This window comes from Arvicanthis niloticus, chromosome 13 (genome assembly GCF_011762505.2).
Source record: "Arvicanthis niloticus isolate mArvNil1 chromosome 13, mArvNil1.pat.X, whole genome shotgun sequence".
NCBI classification, from domain to species: domain Eukaryota; kingdom Metazoa; phylum Chordata; class Mammalia; order Rodentia; family Muridae; genus Arvicanthis; species Arvicanthis niloticus.
This window is the reverse complement of record NC_047670.1, coordinates 36,279,184-36,303,965: the sequence shown is the minus strand read 5'-3', so window position 1 is coordinate 36,303,965 and position 24,782 is coordinate 36,279,184. Positions and strand designations below refer to the sequence as shown.

At 49.5% G+C, this 24,782-nt stretch overlaps 1 protein-coding gene and 1 long non-coding RNA gene across 4 annotated transcripts; one reads left to right on the top strand and one right to left on the bottom strand.

Annotated features, from left to right (window-relative positions):
* Positions 1-5,406: 5,406 nt before the first annotated feature.
* Positions 5,407-13,706, bottom strand: Trib1 (tribbles pseudokinase 1). Of its 2 annotated transcripts, none has more exons than XM_034516536.2 (3): positions 12,474-13,706; positions 10,248-10,540; positions 5,407-7,756 (listed from the first exon to the last, which is right to left on the bottom strand). In XM_034516536.2, the coding sequence occupies exons 1-3, from the start codon at positions 12,831-12,833 to the stop codon at positions 7,291-7,293; spliced, it is 1,119 nt and encodes a 372-aa protein (XP_034372427.1). In that variant the 5' UTR covers positions 12,834-13,706; the 3' UTR covers positions 5,407-7,290. The 2 variants fall into 2 exon arrangements, with proteins under 2 accessions (XP_034372427.1, XP_076767516.1); XM_076911401.1 differs by lacking the exon at positions 12,474-13,706 and adding an exon at positions 10,954-11,197.
* A 153-nt stretch (positions 13,707-13,859) lies between these two features.
* Positions 13,860-14,639, top strand: LOC143434087 (uncharacterized). Of its 2 annotated transcripts, none has more exons than XR_013103289.1 (2): positions 13,860-14,052; positions 14,202-14,639. It is a non-coding gene; the product is annotated as an uncharacterized LOC143434087 (long non-coding RNA). The 2 variants fall into 2 exon arrangements; XR_013103288.1 differs by having other exon boundaries at positions 14,166-14,639.
* Positions 14,640-24,782: the final 10,143 nt, after the last annotated feature.

Below are 24,782 nucleotides of genomic sequence, written 5' to 3'. Positions count from 1 at the left end.
TGAATCATAATGTAAACATCTCTGTTTTCCCATGATCTTAGACAACCCCTGTGAAAGAGTCATCGACACCCCGGGGGGTCACGAACCACAGGTTGAGAACCTCTGCTCTAGCTTCCTTTCAGTCTTGGGTCTCAGTATCACATCCCCTCCCTCCGGCTCATTGAGGAGACAGACTGATACAATCCGTAAGTAGCTAGCAAATACACAGCAACAAAGGGGTGATTATTTCTTCTAATGCTGCTGTTCTGACCTCCTCTTCCTCCTCCTTCCCTCCCTCCTCCTCCTCCTTCCCTCCCTCCTCCTCCTCCTCTTCTTCCTCCTCCTTCTCTTCTTCCTCTCCTTATCTTATTTCTCTTGTTCATGTGTATGAAGGGTATTCATGCATGTAAGCAAGCAAATACACATGCCCATGCACAATCATGCAGAGGAAGACGCCCTTAACTTTATTGTCTTTCCCTAAACGCAAAGCTCACCATTTGGCTAGACCCGCTTGCCGTTGAGCTCCCAGGATCTGCTTGTCTCCACCCCTCCCCGCCCCCCAATGCTGGGGTTGCAGGACTGCACACTATGCTTGATTTTTTTTTAATGTAGATGCTGGGGAGTCAAACCCTGCTTGTATACCAAGTGCTCTAAGACACTGAGCCATCTTCCCAGTGCTTTGTTTTATTTATCTGTGCCCATATGTTTGTGTTTAAGTGTGGACAAGCATAAGTTGGTTCTCGCTTTTCACCACCTTGTTTTTGTTTCTTTGGTTCACTGTTTTTTGGTTTGGGTTTGGGTTTGGGTTTTGGTTTGGTTTGGGTTTTTTGATGTGTTCTTGTCTGATACAGGTCTCACAATGGAGCCTGGAACTAGCTATATAGCCCTGGAGACTGCTCTCAAACTGACTGAAAGCTGCCTGCTTCTGCCTCTCTAATGCTGGGATTGAATTCCAATTCCCAGTGCTAGGATTTAGGGCACATGCCACCACATCCACCTCCCCCGACCCCACCTTGCTTTTGGCAAAGGACCTTTCATCTGTTTCTGCCACTGTGATGTGTACTCCAGGCTAGCCCACTCATGAGCCTTCCAGAGATTCTCTAGCCCTTGCCTTCCCTCTTGCCATAGAAATACTTCAATTACAGTATCCAGGTTCCAGTTCCAGTCCTGGTTCTGGGGATCAAACTGGAGTCATTGAGCTTGGAAAGCTACTGCTTCTACCAAGAAGCCATCTCTTTGTGATCCTCTTCTCTGTCACCTTTCTTATTTTTGAGACAGGTTCTCATGTATCCCAAGCTGTCCTTGAAGTCCTTCCACAGTCACAGACATCCTTGAACGTCTGAGTACCAGTTTGACAGACAGCATCACCATGCCCAGCTTGTACAGTGCTGGGGACCAAACCCAGGGCCTCATGCTTGGCAGTTACAGAGCTTTGTCTTCTTCCTCTTCCAGCGACTATGAAGTCACTTCTCCTGAGATCACTAAGGAATGAGCTGAAGGCTCTTGTGCTGGTTCCCAGGGGTTGGCACTGGGATCTTCCCCCTTTTCTTGCTTGTTTGTTTACTTTCTGGGAGGAGTGGATGATTAACTATGCACTTGTCCTCCCTTTCCCAGCCAAAGCCGTGTTGAAAAGCCAACTCCATCACTTCAGTTGCTACAGCCACCTTTCCTCATCCAGAAGGAAATTAGGCAAGGAGAGCATCGCATGGCCTGGGTCTAGTTTTAAAAGGAAGCACAGGGCTGTTCCCACAGGCTCTCTGGCAAGGTGTAGGACCTTTTTCTGACAGAATCTCAAAACGACAGCAGAAGGAACTGAAGAAACCAAACAATGTCACTCCTGCATAAAAGACAATAGGAACAGCAGACTGTTCAGGCACGGGATGAGACCACGGACCAAGAGGTCTACTTTCATGTTCATGGTTCTCTGACATGGAAACCCATTAGTCTCGGAGTGCTGGAGGGTCTCCATCCATCTCTCAGGCCACCCATGACCCACCCACTCATCCATCCACCCGTCACTTCTCATCCATCCATGGCACCCGCCCTTTTCCTTCAGTAGGCACTGTGCTATGTGCCAGGAAAGAGCAAGGCTTTGGCGGTCCTTGACCCCTTGTAGTTCTCCCACAACAAGCCAGCACCGAGCCATGGTTTCCTAAGGTTGACCACAGTGTCTAGCTCAGGGTAAGTAGAAAGCATGCTGTTGCCTGAATGATGGAGCCCTCGTTTTGTGGTTTTTTTTTTTTTTTTGCTTTTTGCTAACGCTTCAATATTTATTGACTAAATACACTAGGTCATTTTTAAGATGAAGGCTTCACATTTGGAGAAGTGTCATTTCTTACCAGCAGACAACATAGTGACATGCAGACTGAAAACGCTGGGTATGGAGTCTAAAGGGCCAAGTTCATATGCTAGCTATGAGCCGGCTCCTCCTGAGCAGCTACTGAAAGACACTGCATTTTCTCAATCACAAGATGGGGGAATATTTGACTTGTCTAGTTCACTCAACTGATGTGCATGCCAAAAGAGAGAAACTTCTAGAAAGTACGTTGTGAATAAAAGTGATGTGAGAGAATAAAATGTCTAGAAATTCCAGATGTCGTGGCACACACTTGTGAATCGCGGGGCTGAGGCAGGAAGACTGGGTTCAGTGTCAGCTGTGCTACAAAACACACACACACACACACACACACACACACACACACACACACACCCACACACACGCACAGGCGCACACACACCATTCCAGGACTTATAGAAGTATGAGTTAGTGGTGTTACTACCTATCCAAGTGTCCGATATATAAAGGACACAAGAGTGTCCTTCAGTAAAGTAAGTGACTGGGTCAAGTTCTCTCAGCCAGCTGGGCACAGTTGCTCCTGATCTGCTCTAAGGAGATTAAATGTATGTGTCTGTGGTATCACATGTCAGCCTGGTCAATCGTGACCCATATTTCTCTCCATCTGATACATGTAACAACAGTACAAAGGGGTGTTGTAACCTTAATTGCTTGCAGTGTTTTGAAATCCTCAGATTAAAGCAAGAGAAGTCCAAAGTATTCTCTGTGTGTGCCCAAGGAATTGCACCAAGCCAGCTTGGTTCACTGGAGCAGGGAGGGATTGCAGCAGGTCTGAGGTTCGCCGGAAGCTTCAGGGTTGAAGGTCCTGTTCGTAGAAAGGCCAGGACCATCCCTTCTCCTAGTTTCCTTTTTGGTTTTGTGGATTTGGGGGAGGTTGATTCCAGGGTCTCATAGCTCAGGCTGGCCTCAGACTTGCTGTGTAGCTGAGACTGGCCTTGAACCCCTGAGCCTCTTGCCTCGGCCTCTGAAGTGCTGGGATTAGAAGCATTACCACACTTGACGGGCTCCCCAATCATTTGCCCATTTCCCACATGCTTCTTGTGCTCTCTCTGTTCTTTGTGGTTCCTGAGTCACATGGCCTGTGCTGCAATGTCTCCGATACCACGGGTCTGCTTTTCTAAGTTACCTCTAGCTGAACGTTGTAGCAAAGGGAAAAAAAAAAAAAAAAAACTTGTCACCTGGCACTTCTGCCAAGTTTTTCATGTGGGCCCTGAGCTGACACCTAAGCTTCATGGTTTAGTTAAAATTTCATCTCACTAAAAAAATCAGTCTCTCCAGGGCTATCCAATCCCAATTGGTCAGCCCTAAACACACACACACAGAGGAGTAAAGCTAAGGGACTCATTGGGTGGATTCTGTGTGTGTGTGTGTGTGTGTGTGTGTGTGTGTGTGTGTGTGTGTTAACAATAGTTAAAGGAAAGGTCATGAATTTGAGAAGAGTGAGGTGGATAGGAGAGGAATTGGGGTCAATGGGGGATAGAAATGACGTGAAGACAGTAGTCGTGTATTAAATTATCATAAAAAAATTTTTTTATTAAAAAATGTGTCTGGTGAACCAGGCATTTGGGAGGCTGAGGCAGGACTGAGTTTGAGAGCAGCCTGGGCTACAACAGTAGTACACTGTAGCAAATAAGTAAACAATTAAAACAAAACAAAAATAACAGTGTATCCCATAGTGGTTGCCTTGGTAACCAGTGCCAAGCAGGGATGGACAGGTCCTATTTTATGCTCTCGATCTGACCTTGTCTTCATGAGAATTCACTGTACTACCTGCAATGTAGTGTGGTGGCTTGTGCCACAGTAGTGTACAGGGTCGGGGGACAACTTAATGATCAGTTTCCTTTCACCAGATGGGTCCTGGAAACCAAACTAAGCTTGTCGGGCTTGGTGACAGGCATCTATACCCAAACAGCCATTTCTCCAGCCCTGTGGCTTTATTTACTGTTAAACATGTGTATTCACTTTTTTGAGAATTTCATACTTGACTTGCAAAAATTCTGATCTTACACACTTCCCACACCTCTTCCAGATCTGCCCTCAATGTTCTCACAACTTCCTCTCTTTTTTCAACAGCCCAGATTCCAGTGTGTGCTGTCTATGGGCATAGGGCCATCAGCAGGACCTCAGCTTGGGGCAGAGACATGGGAGTCCCTCCCCTTCTTCGTGTGCATACCATTTTAATCCCGTCTAATTTGCTTTGTTTCAAAGAGGTTCTCAAGACATAGTGGAAGCCAGAAACCTAACTCAAATCAAGTCATACCTGTGATGGAGTCCATGTTTTCTAAGCAGTTTTTCCTTGTTTTAATATTTATACTTACAGACGGGGTGGAGATGGAAAGAAATGCCATTACCCATCTTACTATAATTAGCTCTAAAGCTGGGGGGGCAGGTGTCTTCTGGAACCTACATGGCCCTCTCTCAGGATGAATCAAGTGGTAAAAAATTCTATAATGTTCTTCTGGGGTATTCATAGCTTTTCTCAAATTCTCCATTTCCCTAACCTTAAAAAACAAACAAACAAACAACAACAAAAAAAACTAAAATCAAAAGTCAGGGGATTTGGTTTTGAAACAGACTTGCTCTATAGCCCCAGCTGGTCTTGAACTCGGGACGTGCCTGTCTCAGGTTCCACGGTATTGAAAAGCCAAGGCAAGTGTGAACCATTCATGCCTGTCAAAAGCCAGCCAAGTCTTCAACTCTTAAACTCACAACAGTCCATGTCACCTGCCTTCCAGTGCTTCCAACCCAGACCACAGAACCCACCAACCTCATTTTGCAAGTAAGCCCTGCTCATTAAAGTTCACATGCTAGCTGATACACAAAAAAGCAGATTCTAGGCAGGCATAATTACACATGCACAAAGACCTCTGTGAGTTCAAGGCCAGCCTAGTCTACATAGCGATTCCATGCCAAGCAGGACTATTTTTTTTTTTAAGAAAAAAAAAAAGTAGCAAACCACCTTTGACTTTCCTGTCTCCGTGAAACATTGCAGCCAGAAAGTCAAAGGCTATCTCACTGTGGCCAGGAACAGCCACAGGAAGGCAGAATGCACACAAAGGAAACTCACCATATTTCTTTACGAAACCATATTTATTACAAGTTCTCTACAAGTTAGCAACAATGTGCCACTACTATCTTTCCACACACGCACAGGAGACCTAGTGTTTCCAGCTGTCCAGGCGAATGCCCAGGCCAGCCCCGAATCCTCAGTCAGGGAATGTATCATAGATACAAGAGCTGGGCGGTACCAACAGAGGCCTGTCCCAGCTCCTTCCCCAAGTCCCAGCATCCTCTCAGGATTCTATTGCCAACAATCATTCACATTTCACGTGGCTCTGGACACACAGGTTCCTCAGACAGACACAGACGACAAAACAAGCCTCAGAGCCAAATGACGACAATCGGACATATGTATAAAAGGTAAAATGTATATACAAATAGAAAGCACACAGTACGTGAGGTATACACGGCATTCTCTCAATGTTAGTAGTCTGCCTAGGCATAGCCCTTAAAGATGCCTGCCGGCTTCTGTGCCATTTCTCAGAATACAGTATTTCTGTTACCCGTTTAACCACCTGGTTTCAGCACTGTCCCAGACAGTGAAAGCTATTTCATCTGTACTTTTTTTTTTTTTTTTTTAATGCAACTTTTGGCAGTTTCTCTGAGAAGCTTCATTTCCTGTAGGGAAAACGTTTCCATCTCCAGAAGCATTCAGGCAGAGGCTAGGTCCCCACCTGGGGAAGGTGAAGCAGGGGATCTCTGGTAGGCAGAGAGGAGAGAGAACCTGCATCGGATGAGTTTTAAAGCTCTTTCCAGCTACATTTTTCAAGGTTCTCGCCATCACTCCAGAGGCGGCTTCAAAGATGGGGTCACAAGCAACACAACACATGAACCCCAAAGAGCCCAGCATGGGAAACTGAAGACCCTGGATGCCAGAGGCACAGTAAACCCATGGGAGGGCAGCATCCAGTTTCCTTCTGGAAATTAGTCTGAGAATCTTCCAAGACTGTCTCAAACTCACTTTCTCTGAAGCACAAAGACGGTTCGCACATGCTCCTGAGAGAGCAGGTTGGAGAGTCTCCTCCCCCTTGTCCACATACACAAAATGTTCCACCCAGAGATGGTCCTAGGGGTGGGCGTCGGGGGCACTGGCTAAATGCTGCCATGTTTGAGGGGAGCCCTAAGAGCTAACGGATTCCACATGATCAAATGAATTTCTTTAAAAACATTGCTGCTGTCTAACTGAGCTCAAGAGTTCTGAAACAGCCAAGAATTTCAATCTCCCAATATTTTCCACAAAAAGCTGTGACCGCTTTTCATAGCTGCAGGGGACAGGTCCCAAGGTGGGGAAGGCGGGGGACATTATTGCATAGGAGATCTTGGCTCTGGGGGGAGAGTCTGGGTTCGGGCAGGCTCTCGGTTTCCTCACGGTCTGTTCCAATGCTGGAACAAAGTCATGGGTGAGAATGCAGCGAGAGTAAGGCTTTAAAAAAAAAAAAAAAGAAAAGAAACTTCTGGTAGGAGAAACTGCAGCAGCAAGGGGAGCCTTCAAAGACAAGTCCAAAGATGACAGGTTTGTCGCTCCAACCGATTGCCACCTTGTTCAAATGCCACTGTGCGAAGTGCTTCCTTCCCATTCAGATGTTCAAGTTCACTACACCTGACCACATGGGGTGCCTGTTAGCTTCAAAGCCATGTGGCGCCCTTGCATCTGACACCAGGACAGTCACGATGGTTCATTGAAAAGGGGATGACACCTCCTCCATCGAGCAGCTAATCTGAGTGCATGCTGGTCAAATCAAGTCACTCAGCCCAGAGAGGTGGCACCACACTTGAGCCCCGACAGGGACAATGGTGCTCCGTCCCCAAATCTCGCTGGCACCATGTAAGAGGGCCTGCCTACCATTAGAAATGCCATGTGTGAGAATTATGAGGTTTCTGAGGTTTTTTTGGGATTAGCAGAAGAAGGAACTAATGTCATTGTCCTCCCGGTACTCGGGAACAATCTGGTCTGAAGTTCCTATTTCTGAGTCAACATACCCTGGTTCCAAGACATATTCAAACCAGGGATGGAGTAAGATCTCGGGAGCTGTGAGTCTCTCAGAAGGTTCTCGCCTCAAGAGGCTGCGGATGAGGCATCTGGCTTTGGGAGAGACATGCTCAGGAATGCAGAACTGTCCACGGCGGATTTTGGAGAAAAGGGCACTCGGGTCTGAGTCATGAAAAGGGTATCGTCCGACCAAAAGCGTGTAGAGCATCACCCCAAGGCTCCAAACGTCCGCTGCCTTTCCGGAGTAGGTCCCAGTAGTGTTGAGAATCTCGGGGCTCACGTAGGCTGGGCAGCCATGTTTATCTGACAGCGTATCATCCTCACCCTTAATGATGTGTGTATCTTCCAGGCTTTCCAGTCTAAGCTGGGTTCTGTGGGAGAGAGAAATGGAGCTATTATTTTCAGACCAGCTGCTATGGAAAAACAAGGCCTTCCCAATAACAGTGCCCACAGGCACTAACAGCCAAGGCCATTGGAATGTCATTTACCCCTTCATCTAGTAAGCACTGCCCTGCAAACACCCAGGACGAGTGATTTCACAAACCAATACAAACTGCAATAAATGTTTGCAAAGTATCGAGAGAGTGCCCAGGGCGGGAGGGTATGATGCAAAGTCTCAAATAATATTCATGATGTTAGAGCTTATAAGAGATATCTAACAGGGTTACACAATTGGCAAAGTTCACATTGCAGAATGGGGAGCTGGTTTCAAGGGGAAGACTGGCATGTTCTGTAAAGTTGTCAGGGGAGTGAGAGTATGTGTCCTCCTTTCTCAGGCGGGGCCTGTGTATCCTACATGTCACCAGTCTCTTACTGTGACACTGACCGCCCAGGCCCGACGAGGCTACTGCCCACATCAAACAAAATTTCATTCACCCAAGTCCCAGCTGCAATAACTTGAGTGGGACCATGACAAGAAATGTTTAATTACGTTTGTTGGACTGCTTGTCTCACGGCAAAGAACACTTAGCCCTGACAGAGAAGTTATGTGAACAAACACATGGCTGATAGATGTGAGGACTACAGGGTCCTGAGACACCCCTGTGACTGCAGATCAATGTCCATGAGTGTTTATCCTACGTGAGAGTCTGTTTTATAGATAATCACTGTTAAAGAAATCACTTAAGACTGTGAAAGGAAGACCAGAAACCGAGACTAAAATGTAAAGAAATCGTAGTCTAGAAGACCTTTGAGCCAAGGAACTCTTATGAAGCTGCAGGTACCTCCTGACCAAGAGCCACCCACATCTTCTAGATCCCCCCGCCCCAAGAACCACGAGGGGCACCTCTAATATCCAGTGCCTGCTTCTCTGAAACAGGCCTATTTTAGTAAGTCACTTGCTGTGAAGTTACATGCAAACATTTGGTCAGTTCCTTTTCCTATCAAAGGTCTGGTAGTTTCTTTCTTTTTCTTTTTTTTTTTTTTTTTTCTTTTCCAGCCTTCCTGTTCCCTGGAGTGTAGTATACATGTGCTAACTTCAGTATGTCCTCAGCATGACCTCCCTGTTATGTAAAATACCCATTGGTTCTGTAAACGGAAAATATGACTCAACCCACGGTGGCTGCCCCTGATTGGCTCCTGTAGTACTAAAACCCTGCACCTGTGCTGGCTACATGAATAGCGTCACCCTGCCGTTGCTTAACCCTCGGGTTACCAAACCCTATGCCCATGACACTGGCCTGTGCAATGCAGATTTCAAAAGCCAGTGAGGAGGTGTGTAGCACATGTTTCAAAAATAGGCATCACCATTATCAGAGAAGCACACACATTCCAGGAACCGGACACTTCTTCACAGCAAACAGTTTGCTTCTCTTTGCTAATCGGTGTGTTTCAATAGTCAGTGCAAGGTCAGATGCAAATGCACTCTTTGAGGACTTCCGTTAACTTTTTAGGGGGGCCTGGCTTTAAAGGTACAAGTGCACAGGTGGGGTAAGTCCTGGGTAACTATATTGGAGAAGGTAACTCACTCCCACAGGACAATTCTACTCACAGTCAATCTCTCTCTCTCTATCTTCCCACCACGGATGTAGTCCGTCTGCAAAATGAAGTGTAGTGTATCTAACGCTGCTTCCTGAGTTCTCTTGGTGAAGCCTCCACTTCAAATCTCAATGTCTCCTTATTCCCTTATCAAGCACATCTTGTCCTTATGAGGTAAGCCAGGAACTATATTTAGCAGTGCATGCTAGCCAACCTCCATTTATTATTCAATGTGGTTATTTTCTGAAGATGGAGCCGATGAGATGTCTTAAAAACTCACCAGAGAATGTGAGCAAACTACTGGGGGGGGGGGGGGAGGATGGAGGAGGAGAGAGGAGAGGGAGAGAGGAGGAGGAGTGCAGACCAGGCTGAAACAGAGCAGGAATTCGGTATGATAGGGAAGGTTGAAATTCTGCAAACACAACAGCAGAACTAGCTCTGTGATGTCTTCTAGGTAGGCATGGCAGAGCCAAGGGATGGAAGGAAGGATTTGAGCACCTCTTGGGAGTTAGTACTGTCAAAGACAAGTCAACACCTTTTTCCCAAAAGACTGACCTTTCTGACAAGAGGAAATAAGCCTGACCCTGGGACAGCAGCAGGAAGGGCATCTAGTCGACAGGTAGTATCCTCAAAAGCAGCAAGGTGCCTCTAGGCCGCCCTATACAGATGCAGGACTTTACACTAAAAGCAGGGACGACCTGAGCCCTTGAGTTTATCTTGCACCTAACTGCATGACCTGTACCTTTAGGGGTTTTATTTGTCTCCTTGGTTGTTTTTTTTTTTTTTTTTTTTTTTTTTTTTTTTTTTTTTTTTGGGGGGGGGGTGTTATTGTTGTTGTTGCTGTTATTCCAAAAGGCCACAAGAGGAGCCATGGCAGCTGCCTACCTCTCCTCCGTGGAGAAGACGAATTTCCTGAGCTTCAGGTCCCCCAGCACAACGGCTGACTGGTGGCAATGGGCGACGGCGGAGACAATCTGCTGGAAGAGGCGGGCGGCCTCCTCTTCCCGAAGCCTTTTCCGGCTTCGCACATAGGAGTGCATGTCCCCAAAGTCCTTCTCGAAGAAGACGTAGGCCTTGCTCTCCCCAAGGATGACTTCCACGATGCCAGTAATGTTTCTATGGGACGGCAGCTGGATGTAAGGCCTGATTTTGTCCTGGTAGTGTTTAATGGGAAACACCTGTGGAGAGAAAAATGACCTGTTTAAGGGACTAGAAAGTCAGGGGGCCACCTCCCAGGTCCTCTATGAAGCTGGGCTGGAGTTCTCAATCTTTGGCTTTTCAATGGCAATAAGCCCCACTCATACATTCTAGTCTCTACCCCTCTGGAAACTCCAGCTGCTAGGATACTCTTAAAACCAAGCTACACCTTGGGATCTGGGCTAGCACACTCCCAAAGCCGACCCCCTACTGTAGGGCGATTGGAAGAACTACCTTCTGCAAATGCTTTGTCTTTTTAGGAGCCATCGGCTCCCAGGAGCCAAGCAAGCCCACCTCCCTGATCTAGCTCTTCCTAGCAGACTGTAAGTAGCCTGGTAGAATGTACCCCAGCATCTCTAAGAGTGAAAACCACGCATGTATCTCTCCTACAAACCCAGGAGGCTCAGCAGAGCACAGTCAAGGAATGTGGTGACTTTGCAGCCAACTCGGGAAGCTGAGGCAGCAAACACGCAGAGCTGTCATTAGTCAGAAGGAACCGATGACTTGGAAGGAGAGACTGACAAAGCAGCCTTATGCAGCCTGCTTATGGTTGTGAGTCAGGTGGGAGCAGCCTGCAGTAACTTTCTTACAGGAGGGGACAGGCACCTCTATACGGTCTTTTTTTTTTTCCATCTGTCTGTTCACACGACCCCCATCCACCCGTGTTGCCCCACCCCCACAATGGGTAGCAAATCCTCTAAGAAGCTGGCTGGTCTCTTTAAGGGCCTTTTGTTCAGTCCGGTTACTCATATCCTAGACGCAACTGGAAATGGTGACACACGGGCTGTCACCATCTGGATTCAGCTATTATCTGCTCGGAGGAACTGGAAGGGGTTGCACAATGACCCAGACCCACCCCACCGCTGAGGTGGCTGCTCTAGTACCAACTGGAAAAAAAAATATCTCTGCTGCCCTCTCCTCCTCCGGCCCCATTCGTTTCTCTCCCAAAACTGTTCTCATCCACCAAAGAAGAAAAGAGTTTTCCTTTAGGCTTGACCACGAATCTGATTTCATGCGGGTGGACAGTAGGTGGCAGCAAACGGGAGAGGTGGGGCGCGCATGGAGGGCGCGGGGGTTGGGGGGTGGCTTTCAGGTGAGTTGTTAGAAACCCAGATGCCACTTTTAACTCCAGGAGAACGAAAGGAGTCGATGGGGCTCTCAGTGGCCCGCAGATAGGAGTGTCCGGCTCACAAAGCGCAGACTGCGCAGCCGTCCTAGTCCTCGGCTATGCGCTCTCCCGGAGAGCCGGGCCATCCTGTATCTAGTTGTACTCCTCCTAATGTTGCAATGAAAATTGCCGGCTTCAAACTAAAGCGAGTGGAAGCAAGCCCCTGGAAGTTTTCCAATACTCCGTCCGACACTGGCCAGGAGCCCTCCCAGGCTTAAGACCACCACCTTCCAAAACTTCCTAGGCTGAGCTGTACGCTGGTCCCAACAAGAGCCCCTAGGTAGAAGCCCGATTCCGTCTGGTAGAACCCATGCGGCGAACCTCCGGCAAAGAGCTTGCCAGTTGCTCCAAGTCCAGAGGAGGCACCCACTGCAGGGCGTCCTTCCAGGACAGGGGGAGGAGGGGGATGAGAGCAGGGCAATGGCATGGCCCTGGAATCCATTGCAATTCCAAACTTAAATGGAACGCCACGCGCTGGCAAGACAGAGCGCCAAAGAAAAGAACAGAGATAAAAGAACTGAACCCTGCACTTCCTCTAGACCGCCGAACTCTCACCATAACACTCCACAGGAAACCCCTCAACCTCCAAAAAGACGAAGCTGACCAAAATACCCTCCGTATCCAATGCAACGCCCTCATCTGCGCTGCCAAACCTAAGCGCTGGCGGGAGTGTGATCCGGGTGGGCCGGATCCTAAGCACTTCTGTGGACGATCCAGACCCGCAACCTCCACCCCTGGATGCTTACCTTGCAGCGCAGCTCGCGGCCGGTGTGGATGCACAGTGCCCGGGACACATGGTCGCGCTCAGCTAGGGGTAGCAGCAGGTAGTCGGCGATCCGGCTGGGCCCCGGTGCGCTCACACAGCTGCCGCCGGTCCCCTGCGCGGAGGGCGGAGGCTGAGGGCTGCAGGGCGAGCCAGGGGGACTGAGGTAGTCAGGGGGACTCGAGCACTCAGAGAGGCGCGGACACTTGGCCGCCACCGCTGCCGCGTCGTCCGTGTCCAGCAGGCGTTTGGCCGGGGTGCCCCGGGCAGCCGGGAACAGTAAAGCCGGACCGCGGGGCTGCGAGGCGCCACTCAGGGCAAAACGCACGGGACCGACCCGCATCGCGGCCCAGGCCGGAGCGGCCCCGGCTTTGTAAATCCCTGGATCCGCGCTGCGACTTCTTCCAGTCCGCGGGATGGAGTTTGCAGATAGAGCTTGGATCGGTCCCCAAGAGGAGCAAAACGAGAGCCGTTCCTGGACGCTGGCGTTGTACAAGAGAACCACGCTGGCCACGCGTCCAAGGGTGGGAGGCCGGCTAAGGTCCCCAGACCCTCACAGGCACCAGTTCTGGGCGCTTCGCTGGCGGTGGCCGCCGCTATTGTTGCCGAGGCTATGGATAGTCCGGGACGTGGAGGCTGCCCGAGTTCCCGGGTGCTGAGCCTCTAGGACAGGATTCCGCAGGCTCGTTGGCTTCACCGAGTAAACGCACTTCCCAAAGCAATTAGTCCTGAGTAAAAGCCGGTGCAACTTTTCCGCGCCGCTTGGGATCCTGCGCGCTCCTGGGCTCCAGGCGTGTGAGCGAGCGAGACGCGCTCAGAGAGAGAGAGAGAGAGTGAGTGACTGAATGTGAGTGTGTGCGCCGCACTGATCTCGGCCAGTGCACTCCTTCTCCTTTTCCTCCACCTCCTCCGCCTCCCGGTGACTCACGCTGTATACACACACACACTCACAGCCCGGGCTGTGTAAACAGTTGGGAAGCCGGGTTGTGCAATGAGGTGGCTGCGACGACTCCGGCCCCGTCGCCGGGCTTGCAGTCACCGGAGCGGAGGGAGGAGATTAGGGGGAGGGGAGGTGGAGTTGGAGGCTGGGACAGTAAGGGGTGGCCGGAGGCCTGGGGATGCTCCCGACCGCGCGCGCCTAGGCGCAGGTGGGAACGTCCCAGGACGTCCTGGGCGCGCGCACACGCCCCCCGGGTTGGGCTGGGCAGCAGGCTGCGCGCGCCCTACCGCAGGCCCGCGGGCTGGTAGCCCAGGGAGGGGGCGGAGGCAAAGCTCCCGTGACGTCAGGTTCCCGGGGAAGTGGGCGGGAGAGGCGGGGCAGCGGGGGCGAAACGACTGCTGATTGGTGCGCGCGCATCATTCACACAACACAATGGATCGCAAGCTCCCGGCGGCCGCGCGCACCTCCGGGCTCCGCACCGGCAGGCAGCTGGCTGCAACCCAGCGGTCACGCCTTCCCCCTGGTGGGTTCCCCCCGCCGTTCTGCACTTTGGGGAGCTCCCGGTGGAGCTGTGGGCGCCGCCGAGTCGCGGCTGCAGCCGGAGGAAGGGGCGAGAGGAAAGGTGATGAATTCCATTATCAGTCATTCACCCCCACGCGGTAGTTCCGGGGAAGACCTGTGCGTGGTAGTGAATGTGGCTTTTTTTTTTCTCCCTCTTTTCCTGCCCCCTCCCAGCTCTAATCCCCAGCGTCTGTTCGCTTCCACAAATAGAACCTTCTGTTGGATGAAATAAAAGCAAACACTGGGCCTTCTGCTCTGCCTCCACCTCCACGCCCCTCCCGCGCCTGCCGCCCGCCCGGATTGCACGGAAATAGCCTCTCCAAGCTCCTGGGCCGCCCCTTCGCGGTGACTCGCAGAAAGAGCTTCCTGAGCTCCGGCCGGTGGGAAACAAAGGATGTGGGAAACTGGCGGAAAGGGCCCACGTGGCTGCCGCCAGATTCCTGTCCCCTCCCGCCTGCGTACGCGCCTGAGGATCTAGGGCGCCAATGCAGCCAGGAGTATTGGATCCTGGGGTAGGACTCATTCTATCCACTGCCAGAGATACTACCTGCACGAGAACAAGGTCGCGTGTATACTTTCATGCAGTTTTGAGTTTGTGTGCACTTGAAACTAGCTGACCCTGCTCCCTGGAAACAACTTGGAATCACATTTTGTGTTGCTGGGTTTTGTTTGTCGCTTTCCCCCTCCACTTCTTTTGCAAACCAGGTCAGTTTGGAGTCTCCGGATCCTCACTCAGCATAGATACCTATTATCAAAGTCCTTTCTTGCATTTATGCTGAATAATTAATTTTCTAAAACCAGGTCAAGCCCGAGAATAAATCCTTTTCATCATTAATTTTCCAGCCATTCAGCAAACGCTAATTAAGCATCTCCAAGGGTTAGGCGCTGGGGACTTAAATGGAAACAGTAAAGATAATTGGCATCAATTGTGGTCCCGGGAGTGCAGGCTCCTTGTCCTCAGCATTTTGCATACGTTATGAACTTTAGTTTTACACTCACTTCATAGGATTACATTTTGCTCTATTTAATTAAATAAACCGGAAGCCTGGAACCCTTAGCATCCTTGCTGTGATTCAAAGGCTACGGGAAGCAGCGCTTCTCGAGCACTCTTGTAGACTCAGAGGCGACCACAACTTCCCAAGAAAGGAACCGTTAGGGAGGAGGCCTCCACCGGCTTATGAGGAGAGCTAGCTACCTATGAACAGCAGCGTAGCTAGGAGAGGGAAGGATGTACAGAAGGGCAGGGTGGCTCTCCCGGAGGGGAGCTGAATCTTGACAGATTGTTGGGACCAAGTGTGTTTAGGAAGTTGCAATAAATCCTGAGGTTTTTATATCTGGCAAGATTCTTTTCTAAAGGAATCTTAGGATCTGCTGAACTGCAAGCTGGGTCTGTTACTGGATGATGAATCCGATACTGTTATGGGTATCTTAACCTGGACGTTGTACCTCCTCCTTAGCCTCTTCTGGGAGATACATCGCCACAGACCACCGTTGACATGACACCTCAGCTAAACTTGTGCCCTCTCCTACTCTGCTCAGCTCCCTGGGATGGCCTTCACAAACTCACTGTTTTTTTGGTTTTTTTGTTTTTTTTTTTTTTTTTTTCTCAGTATGACCAGTGGGAGGCTCTGGAAGACCATGAGCAGGTGGGAGGCAGAAGAGAGTTACCCGGAGATATCCTTCTCCCTGCTTGGGCGTCCAGCTGTAGCAAGCTCTCTGTGTGATGATTCCCTGGACAGCCACGTGGGCTTCTCTTTGAGACTGGATTTTTTTCTCCCCGATGGCTGCAAGGGAATAGCACTGCTGTGACTGAAGAGAGTTGCCCCTCACAGGAGATGGTGGAAAGAAAAAGCCCTTTCCTCCTGCCAGAACCTGTACCTCATCTGCATTCCCAGTTTCCAAGCTCTCCACTGGAGGCAGCGGGAGCCTTCTTGGATTGCAATGAGCCTGACTATTCCTGCTGCCCTATCCTGCTCCTTTCCTGCCTTCCCTTGCTGGGTACCACATCCTCCATCCCGTTTCTCATTTCCAACAGAAATGAATCCTGGGGAGCCTTGTCCACAGCATCCTCTCTGCATGGGCTCACTCCAAGGATTCTGGCTCCTGGGATCAGGTGACACCATCTTGTTCTCCAGTCCTAGGGTGACTGCAACTTCCTGACGTTGAAATCTGAGTCACCCTCAGGACTATTCTTTGTTCTTTGATTTATGCTCTTCCAATACCTTTGGAACTAGTTCCCCACAGAAAATTCTTCTTTGTTAACTTGTTGACCTGAATTCCTTTTCCTTGTCTAGCCTCTTCTCCACCAACCCCCAACTTAGTACAAGACTCTGAACCATGAAACCATCCTTTCAGCCAACAGCAAATACTTACTGTGTGTCAGGGTACCTTCTAAGTGCTGTGGACAAAGTAAAGCTGCCTCTCTCAGTTCCTTTCTTGCACAATAAAGGATCCCTTGAAACTTGAACCTGATAGCATCAGGCTCTGGCCTAACATAGAAGGACTCATGGAGGAAATCCACATCCCATATTTAAAAAGTAGGTCTTCATTCAGGTCTCACTTCCCTTTCCAGACTCATCTTTTTCATCTCCTGGTCTCTGTTCTACTCATGCCAGGTCCTGGCAGGGCCCCAAACACACCTGCCAATTCACACCTCTGCACAGTTGCCCGAAATGTTCCCTCCCACTAGAATCTTTCTTCTTCCTCTGCCAAGCTAATGAGCTCTTACTCATCCTGCAAAACACCTTCTCTGTTTTCCCAGCACCTGCAGTCAGGTGTAAATTGCATCCAGCTGCAAGGACGTTCCATCTCCTGTGACTCTTTCCACTGGACTGCATTTCCAGGAAAGAAGGGCTGGACCATATTCACTCTAGCCCCAAGCTCAAGGTCAATCACAAAAGAGGGGTACAGTAAGTCCCAAGGGATGACTGTCACCCACGGGGACTGCTGGTGATAAGGGACTGTTGGAAAAAACAACATTTGGGCAGAGATAAAACTGGAAACTCCATGAGACATTTCAGAGTTAATGTGTTAATGACACAGAATCCTGCCTAGAGGATGATAGGCTGTAGATAGCCCAAGAAAGCAGGAAGTTAAGCTTTGAAGGAATGTGTGCAGGAACGGGCGTTCGGACCACTGGCAGAGCCTACCAATCACAAGGACAAGGGAGTGAAGCTGTCTTGATTTGGGTCCCAGGGATTTCTTTGCTGCCAAGTCTGGACTGAACTTCCCTCTGGCTTCTCAGATACTGACCTGACAGCCAGCTTTTCTTTTTGTACCTTGATTGTCTCACCTGTGTAAAGGGTATCAGAAAGACCTGTTTTTCTTTCCCTACAAGGGAAACAAGTAACTATAATATTGGAAAGTACTTTGGGGAAATAGGCTTGTACCAGAATGTGACCAGGATTGTCACAGGCTCGCCATAGCCCAGAATTCAAAAAGGCCTTCCGTGAAAACCCAAGACAGTGAATAAAACCAATGAGTCAATAGGATGCGGGCAGGAAGTAATTTCTCCTGGTTAAATGGTGATGTTGGCTTTAGAACAATGTCTACCACATGGTACCGCTTGCCAGCTCCTCTGGTACATTGGCAATGCAAGTTAGAAACCGAATCCTCCCTCCCTCCCTCCCTCTGTCCCACCCTCCTTCCCTCACTTCCTCTGTCTCCCTCTCCCTCATCCTCTTCCCCTCCCTTCCTTACTTCCCCCCCCCATGTGTGTGTCTGTGTGTCTATGTGTCTGTTGTCTCTTTGTGTCTGTTTTGTTGTCTCGCTCTGTGTGTGTGCGCGTGCACACGCACACACGCAGCCACACGTGTGTGTGTGTGTGTGTGTGTGTGTATCTATTCTGTGTATCTGTTCTCTGTGTGTGTGTGTGTGTGTGTGTGTGTGTGTGTGTGTGTGTGTGTGTGTTGTATAAGTGTGAAAGCGCTGGGCAGTGGTGGCACATGCCTTTTATCCCAGCACTTGGGAGGAAGGCAGATTTCTGAGCTCGAGGCCAGCCTGGTCTACAGAGTGAGTTCCAGGACAGCCAGGGCTACACAGAGAAACCCTGTCTCGAGAAAAAAAAAAGTGTGGACGAGTGTCCTGCATAGCCTCAGCACCATGCTGAGTTGAGAACGGATGCTCAGTCCTGGTTGAGTTGGGGTGGAGAGGTTGACTTAGCCCTGACTTTTCAGGAACCCACACATTGCACAACACAGGGAAGCCCTTATTGATTTCTCTGGAGGAGGCTGATGCCGATGAGCTGGAGCTTAATTCATTCAGGTGAGTGCCAACGCAGGGACATGGCAGCAATGCCGGGGAGTTCTGCATGGTCCCCTCACTGCATCGAGCAGGACCGTGGTGCCACCTGGAGTTCCATTTCAACCTCTCTGTTTCTCTACACACAAGGCTTCCCCGCCACAGAGCAGAGCAGACCTGGGCTGGCTTCATTATATTCCCTAAACCCAAGTTCCAAAGGAGGCATCTGAAACTTTGGAACCCGATTGGGGAAGAATATTTCAAAAGCTGGGACAGACAGAAATAGAGTTGTATTACATTGCGGCCATGCATCAGACCCTTTCTAATTGTTTGGTGTTCAAAGCAATCTTAGAAAACATTACTGCTGTCTGAATGGAAGCAGGAACAGGCTAAAAGAAGCCAAGGAACTTATGTGACATCATGCATCTGGAAGGTGGCCATGCTAGATTTAGACTCTGGCTGCCGGGCCTCGGCCGTGCCTTCCTTTTCTACTTTAGGTACCATTCCTCTGTCCAAATGAAGAGAAGCTTAATTGTTTTGAGACATTGTCTTACAGCACCACCTGGATTGACCTTGAACTTCTAGATTCTCGTGAACTTCTAGCCCGAGGAGTTGGGACTGTAAGTGTGCACCTGATTAAAAAACAAATCTGTCTGAACATTTCTTTTATTCTAAGAGCAGAGAGCTTCACAGGCCTTCCCTGGCTGCTACGGGGAGTAGCCGGTAGACCAGAGGACAAATACAGCTTCTGATCTCTGACCGTTTCTCCTCTCTCTTCCTGCCTGTGCCCCAGCCATCACCAAACAAAGGCCTCTGAGGCAGCCCCATCCTGAAGCAGACATGCCCAGCATCCAGTTGCACAAATCCCATTGGCTCTTCCTCATTCTCCCACTAGGCCAGACTGATACACTATCAGTGACAACAAGTCACCTAAGGCCAGAAAAAGACTCCCATGGCCGAGGACGGGTAGTCCATCTTTACAGTCACAATACTCTGGAGGCTGAGGCAGAAGCATAAATCCAGCCTGGTCTATAATGACCAGAAGCTTTCTCAAAAAGAAAAAAAAAACCCAGATCCTCCTGGTTGGAGTTGTGTAGTTTAGTGGTAGAGTGTCTGCCTGCCATGCCTAAGGGTCTGAGTTCAAATCCCAGCACTCACACACACACAAAGCTAGTCAGGCATGGTAGCACACACCTATATACCTATAATCCCACTATGTGGGAAACAGAAGCAGGAAGATCAGGAGTTCAAAGTTATCCTCAGCTACATAGCAGGTTCTGGACCAGTCTGGGCTACTGTTCCTCTCAAATACACATAGTCAAAAACAGACTCCTACTTTCTAGAAACATGTTCTAGACCTTTAGTACACAAAATTCTTGGGACATGGATACCTGAAATTTAGCCTAGCAAGGCAAGTGGAAGTTTTGCACAGGCATTCCCTGCCTTGTCCTGTGGGGTAGGATGTGTGGATTACTAGGTCTGAGGGCCCCTACTGGAAGGCTCCTAGGACTTTACGAAGATCCTCCTTCCCATAGGGCCCAATGCTTGTAGCTACCTGTTACTTTTAATATGTTCTTCCTTTTAACCTGATCTACAGTAAGAATAGTCTCTGCACCTCAGGAATGAAGAGGGGTTGGGAGCATTATACAAGTATATGCTGGGTAGAAACATAGCAGAACCCAGGACATACAGAGGAGAGGTTGATGTAGCCAGGAGAAGAGGGGGAACCTGCCCGAGAGGTGACGTTAGAGGGCTGCTGGCAGTGTGTTGCTTCCTCCATGGAAGAAGAGACTGCATTCGATACCTGAGTAATGATTATCTGATGCTGAGTCTCACGATAAACTTAGATCACTCCTTCTTGGGGCCTTTGCCTCTGTTTTCTTCGCTCCCTTTCTGAATGAAGATGTCAAACTGGTGGTTTTCAAACTGGATTTCCTGGATCCTTATGGTTTTGTAGTGGTGCTCCTTGGAAGCAGCAGGAAGCTGCTGAGGAAATCTCAGCCTCTCCCCCCCCCCAACCCCCCGCCAGCCCCCATCGACTTTCCATCCAGTGTGCTAGATAGACCACATGTTAGATAGTTTCTGTAAGATACTGTAGATTCAGAGAGAAAGGTGTGAAAGCCACTGGCTTTGGTGATCTTTGAAGTCTCATCTATTAGAATGCTGGCTGGTTTATAATGCAGTGGTATGATATGGTGGGTGGGGGGCCTTAGCAGGCCCATGATGAAGCACCCCACCACAGGTACCAGCCATATAACAGGTCCAATATAAAATGAAGTTTACTTTGGGGCATGGGAAGGCAGGGTGAGAAGGGAGCAGAGGCAGAGAAAGAGAGGACAGAGAGAGGGGGAGGGGGACAGACAGCAAGAGAGAGAAGAAGAAGGAGGGGAGGGGGAAAGAGGAGAAGGAGGAAGAGGAGGAGGAAGGAGGAGGAGGAGGAATACATGGAAGGGGGAGGAGGGAGGGGGAGGGGGGCAGAGAGGGGTGCAAATAGTCCTTTTATAGCAAGCCAGGCTCTTTCTTACCTGGCTATTGCTAGATACCTGTTGGGCGGAGCCTAGAAGAAATGCTAACACTGACTGCCTTCCCTTAGTTTAGTTTTTGAGATGGCAACTCACTCTGTCACGAAGCCCTTAAATTCTAGGGCTCAGGCAACCCCTGCCCCCCCCACACACACACACACACATACACACGTTTTTCCCTTGCCGTTCCTTATTCTAGAGTGTCCAGTCCGTCTTGGTAGGGAAGTAGGCTGTGCAGCAGCTGCATAAGGCAACTGGACGCTTTGCATCTGTCGTCAGGAAGTACAGAAGAGAGGTGAATGCTTGCGTGCAACTGGATTTCTCCTTTTTAGTCAGCCTAGAAACACAGCCCATGGGATGGTGCCAGTCCCATTCAGAATGGGTCTTCTGACCTCAATTAACTCAGTCTAGAAAGCCCCTCCCAGCCATGCTAAGACCAGATTAAACTGACAATCCGTATTAAGCATCGTGGTCAGTATTTCATGTAGATGGCATATACTACCACCAAGTCAAGCTAAGTCTTTCGCTGAGGGTCACAAGTCAACAGGTGAGAGCCTACAGGCCAAGAGTGTTTGCCACCCTTTGTGATCCCATCTCAGTACCAGGGACTCCTTGGGCCGTGAGGTATGACTGCTACCACCCTTATTATTTCTAACTGTCTATCATCCACCACTTCGAGTTTGCTTCCTCAGAAAGGTCTCAAGAGCAGAAAAGTTAAGGATAATAGATGTGCCCTAACTGAGGGACAGGAAAAGAAAGTGGCCGGGGGGGGGGGGTGGGGGGGAGAGGTTTCTCTGACTTCCTCCTGTCTGCCTAGCCCAGACACTTTCCCCTTTGAGAGACAGCCCTCTTTGAGTCTAGAGCTCCCATGACTACATCGGCCAATGAAGTCCAAGGGAAGCATGGTTTCAGAGTCCCCTGGCTGGGTCACCAGGAGTCACACAGCTTGTCCCTTGTTCACCGGGACAATGGGACTTACAGCCTCCAGCAGGCAGGTAAGAGTCCCACAGCCCTTGAGAATACCATTCCCTAAAAGGTCACAGGAGCCTATCCTGGTGTGTCTCTGCCCGGCTGCTGGCTAGAACAGGCACCCTTTGCTGCGGATGGCACCTTCTACCATCAGAGAGCTCAGGCCAGCAGAACGAAGCCTGAGTTGTTCCCTGATACGCACAGCCACGTGGGAGGGGCTCACTAGCCACAATCACCTTTTCTTGTCTTGCCAGAATCCAAGCCCTGGTAGCCCCTTGAACGTCTCTAGAATCTGGAAAGGCCCCACTTCAGACCTTAGAAGCTGCCCCAGCACACTGCAGAGTCATCTTGACACATTAAGCATTTGTCAAACACAGGAATAGAAACACATCCATGGGCTGTTTTTCCCTTTTTCTTATGAGACAGAGAGACTGCCTAACTCACAGTAATGTGATCTGAGGTCTGTGAGTTATTTTGAAGTCATTTGCCTAAGCCAGAGTCGTCTGTCATCTACTCCATGTTGATTGCACTGGTGGCAGTAATGCACCTCCTGGTACTTTGTACCAGGCACTGTGTTGGACACAGAGCACAGAGGCAAGGGACTCCTTGGAGCAGGAGGGCCAGCCATACTGGAAGACCTTCCCAGACCTCCTCTACAACCAAAGACTGAGCTCACTGACAATGGGAATGTCATAGGTGCCTGGCCTTGAAGCTGTTCCTGGAATTTGATACCCGATGAGAATCCGGCTGTTAGAGGCAGCCTTCCATCCGGCACACGGCAGGATGCCCACATCAGCAGATCAATGAAAACATTACTGCGCCCAGATGAGCCGGCTGCAGGAAGCCACTTTATCAGAAAGTGACTTACGCAGATGGAATCTGCAAACTGTAGCAGATATTAAGAAGGGTCTGACAGCCAGAGTGACTCAAAGTTATCTCTGCCCCTCCCCCTCTTCCCTCAACCCCCCCCCCCCAAGCCATCTCAAGGATGTGGTTCTGATCCCCATACTGCACTCAGCTGGGAGTGTTAGGACAGAATGCTTCTTGAGCCTGTGTCCTTTGGAGGGAGCCATTCCAGGTGAGTAGAATTTAGAGACACCGGTTCCATCCAGTATAGCTCCAGCCCTTCATCAGCAGGGTCAAGGTCAGCTCTCAGAAACATCCAGCTGGCTGGCAGGAATTGAGACTCCCAGAGTACAGACTCTCAGCTAAGAGTGCACATACATCTACAGATTGTTTCCTGCCATCGAAATCCAAATTATATTGTACGGTGCATTCTAGAAACGAAATGACTTATAACGTTCAGTATTCTTACAATAGTTCTATTTTTTTTTTTTTTTTTGGGTGTGGGTGTGCAGGTGTACACGGGTGTGTGCATGTGTGTGTGGGGAGGTCAGAGGTCAACTTTTCTCAGGTGTTCTTCCTCAGGAACTCTTTCCTTTGAAACAAATTTATTACATTTCAATGAATTAACTAGTTAATATTTATTGATTTCATGCGTGTGTGTTTGGATAGGCACGTGTGTGGAGGTCAGAAGACAGCTTTTGGGAGGTTTTTTTTTTTTTCCTTCTACCATGTGGGATTGAACTCAGGTCTTCAGGCTTGGCAGCAAGTCCTTTTATCCTCTGAGCCATCTCACTGGCCCCATTTTAATCTGTGCATGTACACAAACATGCCAAGGCTTATAAGTTATCAGTGTGTGGAGGTCAGGTCAGAAACAATTTTCAAGACTTGGCTTTCTCTTTGCCATGCCAGACCTGGAGACCAAACACAAGTCATCGGGACTTGGTGGCAAGCAACTTTATCTACTGAGTCATCTCGGAGGACCCACTCTGTTTTCTGAGACAGAATCTTTCATGCGCCTGGAGTTTGTGCTTCAGGGTAGGTTAGCTGGCCAGCATCAAGCCCCAGAGACTTGCCTATCTCCATCTCCCCCAAACTGAGTTTATAAGTCTGTACCACCATGCATGGGTTTTGTACATGGGGCCCCGGTGTTGGATTCAGGTCCCTGTGCTTGCAAGGCAAGCAGTTTATCAACAGTGCTGTCTCATCGGCTCTATTTTGATGTTTTAAGACTGGTCTCTTAAAGCCCAGACTTGTCTCAAACTCACTATGTAGCTGAGGATGACCTTGAACTTGTGATCCTCCCACCTCTGCCTCCTCAGTGTTGGGGTACAGTGCCCATCTGGATTGCTACATTTTATTAGTACTAGTAAATGCCAGTCCCTTAGTATATTTAATTTATAAAGGAAACTTTATCATAGATTTACTTATATGAGGAAGAACATGGTGTGTTTAGGGTTCTATAGTTTCAAACACCCATTGAAAGTTTCAAATGTAGCTTCAGTGGATAAAGGAGACCACTGAACAGTCTCCACTTGTTTCCACATTACCTCACTGGATAGAACATTGTCACATGGCTTCCTCAAACTACAAGCTTGCCAGGAGATCCCTCCATGAGCCTAGGATGATGGAGGGCCAGGGGTACTTGCCCTGAACCTACTCTGATCTGAATGGCTAATAGACTGTTTTCTTGTGTAGCTGGCCATCAGCCAGCCAAGGATGTGGCCTGGAGACACTGATCTGCCCATGTCTGGACTGTGATTTCCAGTTGCAGAACTGTAAGAGAATAAAGGTCTGATGCTTCCTCTGCCTGTCTCTGATGCCCACTGAGGCAGTTTTCACAGCCCACCAGCAGCAACAGATCAGCCTGGTCCCCTGGAGCCACGGTGGCACTGGAGAGAACTGGAGGTCAGGTCTCTGAAGGAAGGACCACTCCAGGTGGTGTGTCTCACCCAGCTCTTTCTGCCCTTGCTAGACTTCTTTTCTGTCTTTCTCCATACAAACAAGAGGACACTGTGTGAGTAGCTGTCTGCTGCCTGAACCCCCTTACTCCTCAGTTTTTGCTCCGGCTTACCTTGTTAGGATGGAGGGTTTTATCCCCTAACTCTTCTCTCACACCTGGTCTCCTGCACTGAAAACCAATCTGATGCCCGTGGGGTGTCCAGGACCAAGTCATCATTTCCAGTTCCTTGGGGACAGTGATTACGATGATCAGGCT